The sequence below is a fragment of the Rhipicephalus microplus genome, chromosome 5 (genome assembly GCF_043290135.1).
Source record: "Rhipicephalus microplus isolate Deutch F79 chromosome 5, USDA_Rmic, whole genome shotgun sequence".
Taxonomy (NCBI): domain Eukaryota; kingdom Metazoa; phylum Arthropoda; class Arachnida; order Ixodida; family Ixodidae; genus Rhipicephalus; species Rhipicephalus microplus.
Window position 1 is genome coordinate 149,287,620 of NC_134704.1, and position 19,567 is coordinate 149,307,186.

The window sequence follows — 19,567 nt, forward strand, 5'->3', positions numbered from 1 at the left end:
TAGGCCGCTATAAAAAAAAAGGAAGAATCGACGTGAAGGCAACATGTTAATTCAGCCTCGAGGTGGGGGTTCGCAGCAGTGTGAATTTTCCCTGAAAAGGTGCTCTATACTAAAGCAAAACCACCTTTACAGGGGGTTATATACGAACTATTCATACAAGTATTCATTATTTCCAATACTTCGAAATTTTCAGTAATTTAAAATTGAGTTGAATCAAATTCGAATATGTCAATATTCGCTTGAATATTTGAAGTGCTCGAATATTTGTATAAGGGTAGACTTCAGAAATTTTTGCTGTTCATATTGGCTAAGTAGCCTTGCAGCCTCCTCAATGCTGCAATCAACTTGTGAGATGGAGTGCACCTTTGTGCAAAAAAACATCTTTATGAAAATAATTAACATTTTGTGAAATTCCCACGAAGTTTCCAAAACTAGTCAAATTATGTAAGCATACCTTACAACTCAAGCGAGTTGAAAGGTGTGCTTGTTGAACTACTATGAAAATAAGAGTACAGTACAGCTCTATCTTGATTTACTTAATTTAAGATGCACGCAATGTTATTTTTACCATGAAAAACATTCAGCAATATGGCATTCATTTAAGACTTCACTGTGACAGCTGTTTACTACATGTTCACCTTGTCGACAATAGCGTTTTTGGCAATTTTTGATATGTACCTGTTAAATATTGTTGAATATTTAATGGAAGAAAGAAGAGAACGAAGTGTGAGAACCAGTGAAGAGCTCGTGATTCGGCGCCGCCAAACGAACATTTGCCGGAGACTGGACGCGTTTCTAGCTCGTCTGAGCCATTAAACCTTTGTTTTTCGCTCACTCCACTGGCAAAGACACCTTTTCTACTACATTTTATGGTGCCGGGAAACCCGAGACTGTGCCATATAAGCGACCCGACTGAACGACTTCGCCCACAACGAAGATGGAGCGCATCAAAGGCAAACGAACAGCTCAGCAAGCCCTGCACACGCACTTATGAAATGAAGCGCGGTAACTAATCGACTCCAACCGGTTCGCCTCATCGGTCCTCCGTGTGGTGCATGACCGGCTGAAGGCATGCAACTAAGGCCTGCTGGCGCTCAACTTAGAACTCGAAGCCCACTTCACCGACAAACAAGCCGCAGAAGATTATGCCTCCGTAGCAGAATATGAAGACAACGCTGCTGCTACACTGGCTTTGCTCAGTCCCCACATGGAGGAGCTGAAGGCGTCGACGTCCAGGATCCCCGACAGAGCGGCAACCAACATCGCGATTGAAGGTATCATCACTGCAGGTAGCCGTGTCTTTGGCAATCAGATGACACACGAGTTCATCGGCTCTCATTTACCTAAACTTGAGCTGCTTCACTTCAACCGAAGCTCAACGCAGTTGCAACATTTCTGGGACATGTTCAGGCACGCGGTTCACGAAAACCCCAGTCTATCGAACATTGAACAGTTCTACTATTTGAAAAACCTGTTGACTGGACAGGCATCGTAGGTCATCAACAGCATTCAAGCGATGGAGCAGTCATACGAAGACGCCATTGCCCGACTGAAAGACCGCTTTGGAAAAAAGAAAATCATAGAGCAACAATAGCAGTCCAACCTACAAACACTCAAGGCAGTAAAGTCCTCCAACAATGTGGCTTCGTTGCGAAACCTATTTAACACCGTCCACATCAATATTAGAGGACTTGGATGCCCGGAGCTCTCCTATGCTGCCATGCTCGTCGAGGTCCTCACCAAAGGAATCCCCGGAGATATGTTGGTAGGATACTTCAAACAACAGAGCTGACAGACGAGCGTCCATGCGGTTGCAACGTCAGAAACGGAACTTCGGGAGCTACTCGAGTACGTGCTCATGGAGGTGGAAGCTCGTGAGAAAATTGCCTTGGTGGACGCCGGCGGTCATGAAGTTCAAGATCACTGACAAGGCACGTTTCACAACGCATCACTTACGGCATCTGCCGTAGCCACGCAACGAATCAGAAAGGTATTTGTTTTTTTTTTTGCCTGTCTTCGGTGCACGTGACAGAGAGATGCCCTTCCGACATTATTATTGACGAGAAAAAGAGTCACTTAGCCAAGGCTGGCCGATGTTTCAACAGTACCAACAAGGGGTATCGCGCTAAAGAATTCCGTCACAATCTGAGCTGCTATAAGTGTAACGGAAGATACGCAACAGTTCTTTGCGACCCCGAATACGCTCTAAAGCAGCGCTCAACAGATCAAGGACCCCTAGCTTGCATGTCAAATCACACATGCCGTCATCGCAAAATACTGAGAACATAGTGCTGCTACAAACGTTCAGAGCGTGGTTGATTAGCTAAGATTACCAAAAGTGCGCAGCATCGAAATGGATGTCATGGCATTTGAAGGAGCTAGCGCTACACCAGAAAGACGACTCAACATTGTCAAAGTGGCAGTCACGAGTCAATTTGATCATTCAAAACGTGACATGGAAGCCATACAAGTACCGTACATCTGTGAACAACTGATTCAAATGCCAATGAAAAACAGGTTCTTACACCACATGTTACAAGAAAAGAAGCACATCGCAGATACAGTACACATCCCTGGATTAAAAATGGAGGACGGCATATGCTGGTTGGAGCGGATCGATGGAAGTTTTTGGTCAACGAAATTTTCCTAGACGAGAAACAACAAGAACTGGTGGCCATCAACACTAAGCTTGGGTGGACCTTTCAAGGACTGATCCAATGTGAAGAGCATCATTTTAAACGTGCTGCTACTGCGTAGATGCAGAGGTGTCGTGCACTCTGCAACAATTCTGGAATCTTGACAGCATTGTTATCTTGGACCCACTTACGAAAGACGACTATGACAACGCTGTAATACATGATTCACCAACTCTATCCAGTACAGAAATGAACGATATGATGTGTCGCTGCCTTGGAAGCCGCTAAATTCGACTTTCGCAAACAATCGAGCGGTTGCCATGCGTAGACTTCGCAGTTGGTTACGAGCCTATACGCAGACCACGAGCTAATGCTGACAAAGCGATCAGACAGTATGAAGCTGACGGACATGCAGAAAAAATTAAATTATAAATCGAAGAACCACTCAAATGTTACTACATGCCGCATCATGCAGTAATTCGGGGATCTTCAATGACAACACATTTGGGGTGGTGTTTGACGCCTCGTCTCACGCGCAAGGCGTAGCATCGCTGAATGACCACCTGGAGAAAGGACCAAAAATAAACGACATGGCAAAGATGCCGATCAATTTTAGGCTGCATAAGATTGGAGTTATTGTGGATGTCCAGAAAGCGTTACTACAGATAGGTATTGACAAAGAAGACAGAGATGCCCTACGATTCATGTGGTTTGAACGCACACTAGAAGCAGGTGAACCCCTGCCTAAAATCGAAAGCTACAGAATGATTTGAGTTCTATTTGGTACGACCGCAAGCCCATTTCTACTAATTGCGACATTGCCGTATCATTTCAAGCACGTGGAACCAACCCTACAAGATACAGCAAAACAATTATCGGACAACTTCTACTCGATGACTTTGTCACAGGGGTATCTTCCTCCCGTGAAGCTTTACGAATATTCTACGACGCAAATGCTATTTTGAACAAAGCGAGAATGAAACTACAGAAATGGTCGACGAATGATCTGATATTGAAGTCAAGGCTCTGAGATGTCATCTGAAGCCGCCACAACAAAAGTTCTTGGCCTCTTGTGGGACACAAATGGCGATCGACTCCGACTTAACATAAGCCCATGTTTCTGCAAAATAATGAAGATACCAAAAGATTTGTGCTTCAGACAACTGCCAGAATTTTTATTCTTTGGGGTGACTATCTCCCTTTCTTATCAGGATAAAGGTCCTGTTCCAACGTCTCTGGTAGCATGGGACCAAAGTGAGAAGAAGCCATGCCTGCACCATTACACGAAGAATGCAAGAATTGGTGTGTAGAACTTCAAGACCTTCTCAAGTTTCCACATCCGCAGTGTGATCTGAAGCTTTGTTTAAATCAGTCCTTAACTTACCAGTTTCACCTATTTGCAGATGCCAGCACGAGTGCTTGCGGAGTAGTGGCATACTTCAAGGTTCTAGATGAAGATGGAATCACTAACATACAGTTATAATGTCTAAATGTAGAGTTGCCTCAATGAAACAAATATCTTTGCCATGCTTGGAGCTGGTAGCCACAGTTTTAGCTGCAAGAGTGCTCAAATTTAGAAACTGGAAAATGGATGAGTACTGTTGGACAGATTCAACAGTTATACTCTGCTGGATTCGAAGCTCGGCCGTCAAGTGAAAGCAATTTGTCTCAAATAGAGTAATCAAAATACAAAAAACAACTGATCCAGACCAGTGGAATCATTGCCCTGGTGTTCAAAACCCAGCTGATCTGTTGACTCGGGGAATTCCACTAAAAGGTGCTTTAAATAACCAATTGTGGTGGAAGGGCCTAGACTGGTTGCCCAAATCATCAGACTGCTGGCCAACGATGGACAACCTCAATCCTTTGATGGCGTCAGATGAACGTCTCAATAGTGAGTTAAAGACAGTTGTTCCAGACCTGATCATTGTGACAACGGAAGTGTTATTCAGCCCTGAGAAATACAGCCCCTGAATGACAATGGTGAGGGTCACTGCATGGATCACGTGCTTTGTGAACAACGGCTGCACAGCTAATCACCGCCGGGATGGAGTGTTATTGACTCAAGATGTTCAAGAGCGGAATACATTTGGTTTCTACAAGCACAAATAGATACCTACGGGAGAGAAATAGTTCAACTCAAAGCGGGACACAATTTGGAGAAGAGTTCATCGATACGCAAACTACACTCATTTATCGACGACAAGATTGTTATGAGGACACGAACACACCTTGACAACGCGGATCTCACGTGCTGCGAGAAGACACCGGTGCTACTCCAGAACCATCATCATGTGACTCAGCTCATCGTTATGCAGGCTCACAAAACAGTGCTCCACGGTGGTGTTGCTGCAAGGCTAGCCGAGATTCGTGCTAGGTTTTGGGTGGTGAGAGCCAGACAAGCCGTGAAGCGCGTGATTTCAAAGTGTTTGACATGAGCACGGTTTTGCGCGAAGGCGACAAGTGTACCAGTGGCCCCTCTTCCGAGTGACCGAGTGCGTAACTCTAGGCCTTTTGAATTAACAGGAGTAGATTTTGCAGGACCCATGTTCGTGAAGGACTATGGTGGTGTTGCTAAGGAAGTGTATATCGTGCTTTTTTCTTGCGCAGTAGTGAGAGCTATTCATATAGAGCCTGTACTGGATCTTACTACAAACTTTTTTCTTATGGTGTTCAAGAGGTTCTGCGCACGACGAGGGACACTACGCATTGTTTACTCCTACAATGGCACAACTTTTAAGAAGGCTGCTAGAGAATTACGTTTGATGCACCATTTGGTAGGAAAAGACGGGGTGGTAAACTGTTGTGCCAACAATAAGGTGACGTGGAAGTTCTCAGCAGAAAAGGCTTCTTGGTGGGGTGGTAGTGGTAAAGACTGTCTTCGCAGATCAATTGGTAGACCCACGTTAAACCTACAGGAACTAATAACGTCGCTAGCAGAAACGGAAGCAGAGGTAAACTCCAGGCCTATAACTTTCACTTATTTAAGCCCCAATGAGCCCAATGTTGCAACTCCATCTCATTTTTTGTTAGGATGCAGATTGCTGTCTACACCTGGAAGTCTGAGAGAGCTCAGGGTAGATACAACATTTCTGAATTTATTGATTCACCGACAGCGTGTGCTGCAATACTCATGGAAGTGGTGGCTGCGCGAATATTTGCTTCTACTTCACAGTGCATATTTAAGAAAGGTACACAGTAATCACGGTGTTAAAGAAGGTGATTACTGTGATTGTTGTGATTACTGTGATATAGCGATTGTTCATGAGGACAAAGTACTCAGGATGTTTTAAAAAACGGCTCTAATCAGTGAATGTATGAAGGATAAAGATGGACTGGCCGTGCATGTAAAATAAGACTGCCACAGGGATCTGACGTTGTGCGACCAGTGCAGAGATCGTATCCCCTCGGATTGTTCTCAAGCCCCGGAGTGTAATAAATATTGTTGAATATTTAATGGAAGAAAAAAAAAAGAACGAAGTGTGAGCACGAGCGGAGAGCTCATGAATGGGCGCCGCCAAATGAACGTTTGCCGGTGACTGGACGTCTTCCTTGCTCATCTAAGCCATTAAACCTTTGTTTTTCGCTCACTCCACTGGCGAAGACACCTTTTCTTCTACAGTACCACACACTCAAACCTTCACATAACGAACAAAGATATAGCGAAATATCGGTTATAACAAAGTAAATTAAGATAGTCTTGTGATAGATACAGTGTTAGGAATATACCTTTATAACAAATTCTCGCATATAGCAAACTTAATTTTGTGCAAGACGCAACTTTGTTGTCATGAACTTTGAGTGTATTGACACAATTACAGGTCGACCTATTTTATATAAATTTGAAATCTGAAGTTCAGGGGTCTAATTACAACCAAAACAGAGTACTAGCGCGAGTTATGGCAGACCAAATGAGAAAGCTGGGGCATTGTAACATGGTTATGACATTAGGTTTGCATTCTGTATTTATCTTTAAGGTATACTGTATTTTCTTGCATATGACCCACAGTTTCAGCAATGATTCGTGGAAAACATTCAAAGAATGATCCTGCATATCGCTGCAGAGCTTGCTTTCCTGCAACCTTTCGCATTGGAATCTGCATTTCTTGTCTTGACTTCACAATACACCTGAAAAGCTAGCTGTTGATGCATTACTGCTTACAGTATTTGAGCACTACTTTATATTAAAAAAAAATTTTTTTTTGTGCTAACTGGGGTTGAGATAGGAGAAGAGGGGGTTGAATAACGTTTGTGCAAAGTTAGAATCGTGTGAATGTAGTATAATGTCACGCTTTTAAGTTCTTACTATTTGAGATGTTTCACATTTGCACATCTTTATCTAGACTATACTCATAGATGATGGCCGACATCGATTAATAAAGTCAATATGGCTAACCTGCTAAGAAACACAGATACATAATGTTTAGTGACGCACAGGCAATTTGATGGTCAAAGTGCGCCAGTGGCTAAGAAACACGAAGGACGTACCTTGAGCATTCTTTCTTCAGAGGTGCCAGGTGCTTCAGCAGTTCTAGAAGGAACCGCAGAGCCTGCACAAAGAGTTTTTTAAATGTAGCAATCAAACACAGAGGGGCACCCACCGCACAGCACTAGTTCCTTTGCATGCTGCATTGCACAAAGGCGATGCACATAAACAGGGTGAGAATGAAACCTCAAGCAAAATGCAAAAACATTATTACTGTCAGTGCAGTGCCATTCAGGCAGTAGTGGTAGTTTTTAAATTCATTTGTGTTGCAAGATAATGCAATGCTTGTACATAATGCCACTTGGCCGCTAGTTATGGCGAGCGCAAGCCATGGCTGCCCGCGAGATTGGAAGACGATGTTCTGGGGCAGCACGTGCTCTGGCTAGTTGTTTATTATTAAAGCAGCCATCTTGCCAGTTTTCGGTGCGTCTACCCGCCGGCTCAGTTCTTCCTAGTTGAAGACCTTCTTGTAGCACGTGACAACTGGTGGAGCTGCTGGGTAACCCCCAGCCGATGTTCCAAACGCCTCCAGGTAGCCCTGTACCTGCAGTGACAACACCTGTCCACCGCTCAAGCCGAAGACTCCGAGGACTACCTCCTGAGCGTGGACCTCTTCCCGAGATGACGTCTGTCACACCCCCGAACGCTACGGAAGGCGCTTCAGCCTCCAACGCACAGGAAAGCGCTGCAGCCACACATCATACGCAGTGGAAGCCACGTGTGCCGAAGGTGTTCCACGGTTCCGTCTTGGAGAATGTCGAAGACTGGCTGGCCTAGTTCGAACGGGTTTCGGATTACAATGGTTGGACCAACTTCGACAAAATGAGGAACGTGTACTTCAGCTTGAAGGACGGCGCTCGTACTTGGTACGTAAAACCGTGAGCCTTTTCCCTCGTGGAGCGTTGTTCATCGATACCTGCTGGCAAGTTGGGCCAATCCCGATCGCCGCGAACGAGCCGAGCAAACAATTCAGTCGCGCCTCCAAATGCCGAATGAAAGCGTCATGATGTACGTCGAGGACATGACGAGCCTTTTTTGTCGAGCTGACCCCGGCATGGCAGAAGAAAAGAAGGTCCGTCATTTAATGCGAGGAGTGAAGGAGCAGATTTTTGCAGGCCTCGTTCGCTGTCCCCCAAAGACCGTGGCAGAATTTTTGACCGAAGCCACGACCATGGAGCAAGTGCTGCAGCAGCGCTCTACTGTTTACGACCGGCAAGTGAATGCCGCTTCGTCGATAGGTCAGATCGGAGGTGCGGCAGGCAACATCAACATCGAGTCTCTTTGCGATCTCATTCGAATGGTGGTGCGTGACGAACTACAAAAGATTCAGTGCCAGTCCCAACCTACTGCAGGGTCTATTTGCAGGCTTGTCAGAAACGAAGTACGACAGGCTCTCCAAGTTCCGCCTTCCAGCTATGTCTTGCCTGTCCCGGCAGGGCCACATCGTGCATCATACGCAGAAGCTGTAAGCCGATATATTCCTGCTTCACCGTGCTTCGTTAATCCTATGCATCAGGATGCACTTCCTTCGCTGCAGCCAATTCAGCACTTAGAAAATGGACAGCCGCCTCCCAGAAAATCCGACGTATGGCGCACACCGGACAGACGGCCACTGTGTTACCACTTTGGTGAAGCTCGACATGTGTACCGGGAATGTCCCTATCGTCGCCTCGGACTACAGGGTTTTGCCGTCGACGCACCACGGCCGAGATTTGGCGAAAGACTGCGAGCTATTGAAGATTACCTTTCACAGCAGCGCGTGCCACTGCGGCGGCAGTCGCGGTCCCCATCCCCAAGGCGATCTTCTTCAAATTTTCGGAGTCTCCCAGGAGCGACACAGGCGCGCTTGCCAAGCCCTAGGCGGGAAAACTAACGACAGCGACCTTCGGGAGCGAGGTCGCTGACACTCGACGCAAGCAAGGCCTCTCACCGACGCAAGCACGAACACGGAGCGATTCCCCGACGACAGCGACGAAAGGCAGAAGCAGATTTTCTCTGGATATACATGTGGTAGTCGACGGTCACCACGACGTTAGTGCATTATTGGACACAGGTGCGGACTACTCGATCATAAGCGGGAAACTAGCAGCGCACATAAAGAAAGTTGTAATGCCTTGGTACGAAGCACAAATTCGTACTGCCGGTGGGCACGTAGTCACCCCAATGGGCATGTGCACTATCAGAGTGAGCATTCGGGGACGTACGTTTCTCGCCAGCTGCCTCGTACTTCGTGACTGTTCTCGATACCTAATCCTGGGAGTCGACTTTTTGCGGGAGCAGGGCGCTATTATCGATCTTCGAGAGCGTACCGTGACGTTTTCGACAGCTGGATCCCTCGACAAATCTGACGACATCTGTAACAGCAAGTTTCGCATTTCTGCCGACACATCGCGTTGCCTCCGCGTTCAAGCTTCCTAGTTGATATGGTTTCCGATAAGTTGCGGAATGGTGAGGTTGTCGCCGAAGGCAACTTGGCCCTTTTGTTTGCGCTAGGTATCTGCGCTGCACGCAGCCTCGTCACGCTTTATGGCGGACACTCTGCCCTACTTGTGACTAATTTCAGTAACGAGTACCAGCACCTGTTTCGTGACACCGCCATCGCTTTCGCCTACTCTATCGCAGACGTTTCTGAATGCTTCGCATCTGTATCAGCCAACAACGGGCTTCAACCGACACCAAGCGACGTGACTTTACTACTTGGAAAAGTCGATGTCAACTCGACCCTCTCGGAACAACAACAGACCGAGCTACGTGAACTGCTATATCAATTTAAAGAGTGCTTCGCGTCCACCTCGAAGGTTTGTCAGACACCGATCACCAAACACCGAATAATTACGTATACCGACGCCTCGCTCATAAAACAACACCCTTACCGCGTTTCGGCAAAGGAACGTGACGTTATAAATGCTCAAGTCAAAGAGATGTTGCAAGATGACATTATCCAACTTTCGAAAAGTGCCTGGTCATCTCCGGTCGTGCTCGTGAAGAAAAAAGATGAATCACTGGGCTTCTGCGTGGACTACAGGAAACTTAACAGCGTGACTAAAAAAGACGTCTATCCGCTGCCTCGCGTCGAGGATTCCCTCGACAGACTGCGGCGGGCCAAGTATTTTTCATCGATAGACTTGAAAAGTGGCTACTGGCAGATCGAGGTTGATGAACGAGATCGTGAAAAAACCGCCTTCGTTACACCGGATGGCCTATATGAATTCGAAGTGCTTCCCTTCGGCCTCTGTTCTGCACCTGCGACAGTCCAGAGAATGAAGGACACTGTTTTTACCGGTCTAAAGTAACACACGTGCTTAGTTTACCTCGATGATGTTGTCGTGTTTTCTGTCACCTTTGACGAGCACCTGAAGCGTCTGCAGAATGTGCTCGAAGCGCTCCGCTCCGCTCTGCTAACCTGACACTGAAGCCAGAAAAATGCCATTTCGGTTACAAGGAACTTAAGTTTCTCGGCCATGTTGTCAGTGTGGATGGTATTCGACCAGACCCAGACAAAAGTACCGCCGTGGCCTTGTTTCCTGTTCCACGTGATAAGAAGGCAGTGCGTCGCTTTCGAGGGCTCTGCGCGTACTACCACCGCTTTATAGCCAATTTTTCTAGGATTGCTGAACCGCTCACTCGACTCACTCGTGATGATGTTCTATTCGTCTGGGAGGAAGAACAGGACGCAGCTTTCTCTGAACTTCGGGAGCGTTTGCAGACACCACCAGTCCTCGCTCACTTTGACCAAGACACTGATACTGAAATTCATACTGACGCCAGCAACGTGGGTCTTGGTGCTGTCCTCGTACAACAAGAGGGCACAGAGCGAGTGATAGCGTACGCTAGCCCCACTCTTTCCCGCGCCGAGGTCAACTACTCCACGTCAGAGAAAGAGTGCCTCGCTGTTGTATGGGCCACTATGAAATTCAGGCCTTACCTTTACGGACGCCACTTCAAGGTAGTGACCGACCATCATTCGTTGTGCTGGTTAGTCAACCTACGGGACTTGTGTGGGCGACTGGCACGATGGAGTCTTCGTATGCAGGAATACGATTTCACGATCGCTTACAAATCGGCCGCAAGCACGAAGATGCTGATTCATTATCCCGTGCACTTGTCGAAGTTTGTGGCCACGACATCGAGGATGACGATGGTTTCCTTGGGGCCCTTACTACAACAGATCTGATTACGCGAGAGCGTGCGGACGATGAAATTCGCGCAGTTATCGAAAACCTTGAAGGACGCAATTCGTCCATACCTCGATGTATTTCTCGAAGTCTGTCGTCGTTCCGTCTGCGAGATGGGGTCCTGTATAAGAAAAACTCCAACGGCAATGAGAGAACCTATCTTCTAGTCGTGCCAACTGACATGCGTGACGACATTCTTCTTGCCTGCCACGATGAGCCCACATCTGGTCACTTAGGTTCCTCTCGAACTCTCGCTCGAGTTCGACAAGCATACTACTGGCCTAAGCTTTCTGCATCAGTTAAGCGATACGTGAGAAGCTGCCGGAAATGTCAACGCCGCAAATCCCCGCCACTAAAGCCCGCGGGGCTTCTTCAACCAATAGAACCACCCAGAGCGCCATTTGATCAAATAGGAATGGATTTACTGGGGCCCTTTCCACTATCATCTGCCGGCAACAAGTGGATCGTAGTAGCCACCGACTATTGACGAAGTACGCCGAAACAAAGGCCCTACAACGCGCTACTGCTTCCGACGTCGCCCAATTCTTTATGGACCAGATCGTTCTTCGACATGGCGCCCCGTCGTGCGTAATCACAGACAGAGGAACAGCGATCACGGCCCAGCTCATTCATGAGGTATTCAAGCTCAGCTACACAAGCCATCGCAAGACCACGGCATATCATCCGCAGAGCAACGGCTTGACAGAGCGACTCAACAAGACCATCGCTGACATGTTATCTATGTACGTAGATGTCCAGCATACCTAAGACCTGGGACCAGGTCCCACCGTACTTCACATTCGTGTACAATACTGCCGTCCAGGAAACTACTCGATTCACGCCTTTCCGTCTTGTCTATGGACGTGAAGTCCAGACCATGCTGGATGCGATGCTTCCACACAATTGCGATGCCTTGATCACTCCTGATGCTGTGCAGCTTACCCAGTACGCCGAAGAAGCGCACCAGTTAGCACGCCTACACATCACGCACCAGCAGAGTACAGACGCATGCCGCTACAACGCTCGCCATCGACAAGTTGAATACCATCCAGGCGATCAAGTTTGGGTGTGGACTCCAGTCCGATGCCAGGGATTGTCAGAAAAACTGCTAAGTCGCTGCTTCGGACCATACAAAGTCTAGCGACACGTGAGCGATGTGAACTACGAGGTAGTCCCTGACGGCGGCTTCTCGCCACGACGGCGAAAGCACTCCTCAGAGATTGTCCACGTGGTGCGCCTGAAGCCGTACTTCACCAGTAGTGCGACTGCGCATGAACCATATTGCTGTTTTTGTGTATGCACGTATTTTCTGTTGGTTCGCCCCGACTTTGCCTTTGTACTTTCCGAGCATCAGAGTGATGCCCTTTTTTTTTTTCTCAGAGGGGGAATAATGCCACTTGGCCGCTAGTTAAGGCGAGCGCAAGCCATGGCTGCCCGCGAGAATGGAAGACGATGTTCTGGGACAGCGCGTGCTCTGACTAGTTGTTTATTATTAAAGCAGCCATCTTGCCAGTTTTCGGTGCGTCTACCCGCCGGCTCAGTTCTTCCTAGTTGAAGACCTTTTTGTAGCATGTGACAATATATAGCTCTGTACAATGTTTACACTGCAGAATTCAATAAAGCTATGCAATACCACTGTCACCGAATATATTAAACTTGAAGAGAATTGGGAAAAGAGAATAGTTTGACATATCAACATTATAAAATACAAGACATGCTTACCTGAATCATTCCTAAAACCTCTAAATATTTTCGTAAATCACTCGACGTCATGAAACAGAGTAATTCAACTGGTTTGTTGCTTTAAAGGCCATAATAAAAGCATAACCAATACTAGTTCCTCAATTTCCATCCACTTCTTTTTCCTTTTTTTTTTGAATCTGCATACTAAATTGGGAAGCCTCACATGTTCTTCAAGCAGTTCCTCTAGTACTTGATAATGTATAGCTGCTGTTTCCCTGAACAATGGCTTGTTCTTACCACTACTGTAATTTTTGCTGCATTACATGCCCATGCTGGAGTAAAAGTTACTAATATAAATCTATTGCAAAACACAATTAAATTTAGAGCATAGGAAGCCATCTATACTTTGTGACAAGCAACTCTCAAATGTTTTTCTCCGTGCACAGCCCTTTGCACACAACGTGATGTTAGACAGAATCTTCCAAAACAATGCCATTACGATATCATAAATAAGAATCTGCTATTATTCGAAACACACAAGTTGAAAGCCCCCTCCCCCCGCCCCCATGCAAAAAGTTGTCCTAGACTTCGGGGCCTATAGAGAGCAACAGGCAGTGGAATTCAAATAACCCTAACAACAGTGAATGAATACAAGCTTTATGAAAAAAAAATCTATGCATCTCCACAAAGTGAATGATGACGAGTGGTCAAAGCTATGTCCAAGGGTCCATAATGTATATATACTCTAAAGTCCCCAACTAGCATAAGGGACGAACTGATAGATGCACACATGAACTGACGGGCAGATGGACAGACAGATGAACGGAATTTGAAGGTGCAAGATAGCCAATTTTGAAGTTGCAAGACTTGTGCCTTGGTGTCTGCTGTGGTACTGACTGTACTGTCACACATTGCAACTCACATCTGTGCTACGTACACATGCAACACACACGTTAGACCCGTCTGTTGCACATGTCCATGGCACTACAGCTGGTGTATCCGATCCCTCTCATAAGCCCACATGAGGTCAACACAAGACCTACGGCAACGATCTCGGCTACTACAACACCGCGTGAGCATGTGTCTGAGTTCCACTGATCTGTGTGCTTTGTACATTAACATGCTTGAGCCCACTAAGAGAAGCGACACCGAAAACTGGCCTTCAGAACGCCACCTTCACCTGAGTGAGGTGAGTGCCAGACACGGCCTTCTTGGCCACGAAGTGCTTCTGAATGAAGTCTAGAAGGAAACCGACGTATGCTGCCCTCCTTTCCGCAGCAGCGCGGCAGGCTCCTCCGCAGTTCTGCAGCGTTGCCTGTGTAAAACACCAAGTGCTGACGAAAGAGTGGACGACCACAGGGCAATGCAGTAGCGTTACAACTCAACAGGCCAAAGAGATTGCATTAGTGTACAGCACCAGACTCGTGACATTTCAAATTTTCATCAGCGTAAATAAGAGACACTACGCGTCACACACACAGAAGTGCATAACCATTTCCCGCAATCAGTTATTTAGCTATTGTCTTTTATCAATTTAATTGAAAAAAAAAGTACACTTGCTCCATTTCTTTCTTGCCATGGCAAGAGCCAACAGCAGTCGTCGTGTAAGCGTAGAAAGATATACAACCGAGTCATTCAAAACAAGTCTTTATTCATGCTGCAGAAGCTGTAACTGCCCTTGTCTCGAAATTATGCCTACACCATCTCTTTCACGCTACTACATAATATTCTCACAACTTAACAATGTTCGAAGATTGAAGGAAACAAATCTTTTAATCATGCTGAAGTATTCACAATCCCAACAGGTATGATACTATCACAACACTACAACCGAATGCTGCCTGACCACATTCAGTTTCAGTCTGGAACATAACCTGCATGAGGCTGGTAAGTGCCATGCCAAGTGATTTCTCTAATTATACATCAGAACAAGTTCAACTGTTTTCTGGCAGCGCTGAGGTTCAAATGCTGTACCACACTCACATAGGCCAAATACCGGGTATTAGCCATAGGCTAAACAAACACTATATTTGGTAGCGCATTGAACACGCTCCCGCGCGAATGCACCCACAACAAGGCTCTCCAACATTTTAAATGTTTTCTTCCTCCCAATATCAGCAGCCAAACTTCGGTTTCATGTAGTAAGGCAGATGAAAGCCTGTGCTGTAGTTTTTCACTTCATTTATTTACTACCGCTGCTCACAACAGTGCACATCTTAAAGAGGAATTATATAGCAGAAAAACGAGAGCTTTTTCTCATCATGCCAATTGAGAAAATGCACCCAGAAGCACAAGTAAACCAACACACTATATGTTAGTACAGTCGAACCACTTTATAAGAGGCACTGATATAAGAGACAAGTGGGTATAAAAGACCGCAGCATACCCACAATAAAATACGGATTGATAAGAAAATGCATACGAGATACCCTGCTTATAAGAGACATCTTGTATAAAGACAAGAATTGCTGCCCGGAGTATGCCTGTTATAAAGGGGTTTAACTCTACCAGTTTGTGAAGCTTCCTTCATCAACGAGTTCCTGGTGAATTGTTGTTTTCTCATTTGCACTAGCTAAGTAGAACCTATTGCAACCGAGGTGTGGATAGTTTAACTCTCACAAGATTTGACACCAGTAAACTTTATAAGCACCCAAATAATGCAACGTTTTACAGCTAAAGCTGTTATGAAATCAAAACTCTGGTCACGTGTGGCGCCTTAAGTTACCGCCACCACCAGAGTCCATAACTGCTATCATGAGATAATAATAATAATAAAAAACTAGTACCAAGGACACAATGGGGCTTGAACCCAAGTTCTCTGGGTGCCAGCCCAGTATACTACCACTGAGCCACCCTGGTGCTTGGGGCTTGTTCGCAAACTTGCCTTAAGCAGGCTTGATGTCAAGAAAGGAATCACATTAATATGAGTAATAAAGCGTTTTAGAACAGCAAAAGAACAACCAGGTGTCACACAATGAGAATAGCGTAACGAGTGGGTCGTCCACTGCTCCAACCCATCACAAAAGCTTGTTTTCGATCACTTATTTACTGTGGCGCATACCCACTTCAGGCATAATTTCTCATCACCGTCGCTCACTGCATGAGCAATTGGCACAAAATTCCTTGCAAGTGTTAAAACGACACAATGCTTCTCAGAAGAATGACGACAAATAGCATAGTGAATGCTGGCCTACTACCCAGAAATTATTATTAATGCCGTAGTGGGTACCCAGCAAGTGTGCTTGCAGCAGTTACCCAATGAGTGTTTAGAAAAGGCCCTGAAAGGCTACTCTTCTAGCTTTTGCTGTGACATTGCTGCGCCTTCCGAGCAGGCCTGGTGTTTTTTTTTTTTTTTAATAAAGCGTGGTAGACAGCGTCCTTCACTTCAATCAGAGATATTCTAAAAAAAAATTTAAAATGGCCTTTTAAAAAAACTATTCTTGAACTTCATCCTTTTGGCAAACTACTTTATACATACCAGAAAAATTATGGGGTATAATGGTGAGAGTGAAAAGCATGAGAATAGTGAAAGGAAAGCTAAAATATGAAAGTCAATACGTACTGACTTCAGTTTAACTTGTTTGCAGCAATATATTTCTGAAATGAAGGTATTTTGTACCATTTAACATGTTAGTGATTTCTTTTCTCAAAGGTTCTTCCACAGCTAAGAGAAATAAAATAACCATAACATTGCATTTCACAGGTTCTTTGTTGGTACCAAATATTGTGAAAAAGTGGGCTCGAAGTCAAGAAACTGCAAATTTGGTGGTAAAGTGTTTTGCTTTTCAGCCAAAGTTAGTGCCCTTTTTTTCTTTTTGGTGAAAAAAAGATTGATTTTTCACGAAAGTACAATAAGTTTGAAATAATTGTTTTTGGTCTCAAACGTATCCTTTGAATAAATATAATTGAAATCGGGAAGAGTGAAGAGACCATTTTTATCTGGACATGCTCAGCTGAAAACACAAATGAGCAAATAAGCTCATCTGCCAAACTCAAGACCTGAAAGCAAAGCCACACCTAGGGAATGATGGTAGATAATGACAGCCAGTAATTGCGGAACAAATTTTATCTGTTGCATCTCGCTCCTAAAACATGCCAGCATGTGCTCCCGAGCAGTCAGAAGTGGTTATGTCAGTTTAACAATATACTACTTAACATACAATGAGTATAAAATGTGAGGAGTCAATCTACTTTGACTTAACTTCAAATTCAAAGCACATACCCTATTAGGTCAAGTAAGTGCACTGTGGGAAGGCAACTGTGAAAGCAATCAAAACAGTAAAGCACTCAGCACTACAAATGCTCACTCACCAAAAGAGGATGCTCTCCAGTGTGGTGGATGGAGCTCTGAGTTTGCTGTGGAAACAAAAATTTCACAGAGTATTACGACACTGCCTAATGAGAATTCTGAGCACAGCTATTTAAGCGTTTGGATTTTGCAATAAGCTGAGCAAATCAAGGTGACGGGACACGGCACGCGTGGGAATACTATATAATGGCCAATTTTCGCATCATTGTAATGTCGTGAACCTGGCATTGCCAGTTTGCACCACCGCCAGCTCACGCCAGTGCTGCGCCGGACTATAATGAGCCCTTCAGAGTCCGCTAGAGTGTTTTCACAGAAAAGTGCTTTTAAATTACACAGAAAGATGGTAACAAAAGAAAGCCAGTAAGCACACGATGCCGTGCTACTAACAAGTGGAATATCTTATTCATAGCCATATTTTACAATGGTTGAAATTAATTTAAAAGCAATGAATTCAAACCAACTCACCTATGTTTCAATCGTTCTAAGTGTCCCTTCTACCAACACACGTCTCCTTCTCTCAAGCCTAGCAGGTCAACCCAATCACTCATGCCTTAGTGAGAAAGGTACAAGTTGCACTGTCACGAGAAGAATGAGCAGGCGCAAGAAATGGCAGACTCTTCACACAGCGGCTTGCTGGCTGTCATAATGGAATACTCTGCTACAGTCTCCCTTTTGCTCTTACGTAACATTCGCTCTATCCATTAGGTTGACAATGATGATGCCACTCAACGTCGAAACAAGGCGCCAAGAGCTGCCCCCTAAAATGAGCAAATGTAACAGCATTCGGTTTTCCCTTCTCAATAACGAAAATAGCGTGCAGTTAGAAAGCATTGCAGGTCGCAGGACAACAACCGATGGAACAGTGGTAATGGCATTTGAAGCTTCGCACAGGACGTACCGTAGGGAACAGTGGCAAGTAGTGAACTACGATGTCCTTTAACTTCCTCTCGATGTAGGCATCCGTCTGTGGGTTCAGCGACAGCAGTCCGCAGATGAACTGCAGCGCAGGAAGGTTACAATGATGAGACCACCATACACAAAACTCCCTTACAAAGTTCTGTTGAATGAGTAGAATATACATGCAAATATCGAGCCCACATCTGCACATAGTAAAACCTATGAAAAAGCAAAACATGACGTGTGCATATCACAATCAAGATACCAACACTGACGCACTATAAAGTTGGCTGTTGCATTTTTTTTAGTGTCACTAGAAACCCTGCCAATTCATGAACACAAACTCACATACAGAAGGCAAACTTCAACTTAATAAACTGTGTGCGACAAACGCTAGTTTTGCCATCCAACCAAAAAAATAAAAGCTAGAAAATGTATCTTTTAATGAAAAGTAAAGTGCAGCCTTTCTATGTGTGCTTTCAAGCAAAAGCATGACTACAAAAACATAAAGCATTTAGAGTGCTTCACTTGCAGCCAGCATAGTTTCTCATCACATGCTTGTGCAAGATGTCGAGCTATATCCACGGCCACTTAGAATGTTTTGGGGAAGCACAAGCAGCCATTTTGAAGGTTTTGGTTCCTGACTTAACTAGCCATGCCACTGCGTGAAGTCACCAGAATTAGTACTGCAGCATGGCATGAAGCTAGTGTCGATGTTGGTAGGTGCGCCATAGGAAAACTGACTTCAGTATCAAAATAAAATGACCACTTTTGCTGAGCTTCACACTTCCCCACAGCATACAGGAGATTTTTACAACCAATGTAAACTCGTCTTCGAAGAATGGCATCAGTACTCCTCTGATACGAGTGGCATAGATGACTTTCAAACATTTCTAGAAAGAAAAAAAGAGAAGTGTTTCAACAAAGCACAAGGATACGAAGGAGTACACACATGATGCACGGTTTAATCTTTCTGCTTCGTTAAAGCACTGGCTTCTCAAAAATTTGACCTATGTTTCAACCATCTATGATGACAAACAATCTATCATCAACCAACCCACTAGCTTACTGGTATGTAAAAGTATACAAGAACCTGATGCTCTCTTAATGCTTTTCGCCACTGAGTGCCCTCCTACTAACACTGCATTCGATATTAGTACTGCAGATCCCACCCCTCTTCCATGACAGCGCATCATTACATTCAGTGTTTCTTGCGGCATGAATGACATGAGCTCCCTCTCCAAAGCAGTTCACCCTCAAGAAGGGCTGAGCATCAGGCCCGGGTATGGATGTGCGCATCATTACACTCAGTGTTTCTTGTGGCATGAATGACAAGAGCTCCATCTCCAAAGCAGTTCACCCTCAAAAAGGGCTGAGCATC

At 45.3% G+C, this 19,567-nt stretch overlaps 1 protein-coding gene across 1 annotated transcript in view; it reads right to left on the reverse strand.

Annotated features, from left to right (window-relative positions):
* Window positions 1-19,567, reverse strand: part of LOC119174183 (protein MMS22-like) — a 172,305-nt gene that overhangs the window by 6,565 nt on the left and 146,173 nt on the right. Inside the window, exons 28-31 of the mRNA XM_037425006.2 lie at window positions 18,188-18,286; window positions 17,292-17,336; window positions 14,161-14,295; window positions 7,125-7,186 (exon numbers count right to left, since the gene is read on the reverse strand). Coding sequence (XP_037280903.2) covers window positions 7,125-7,186; window positions 14,161-14,295; window positions 17,292-17,336; window positions 18,188-18,286 — 341 coding nt within the window. The remainder of the gene's footprint in view (window positions 1-7,124; window positions 7,187-14,160; window positions 14,296-17,291; window positions 17,337-18,187; window positions 18,287-19,567) is intronic.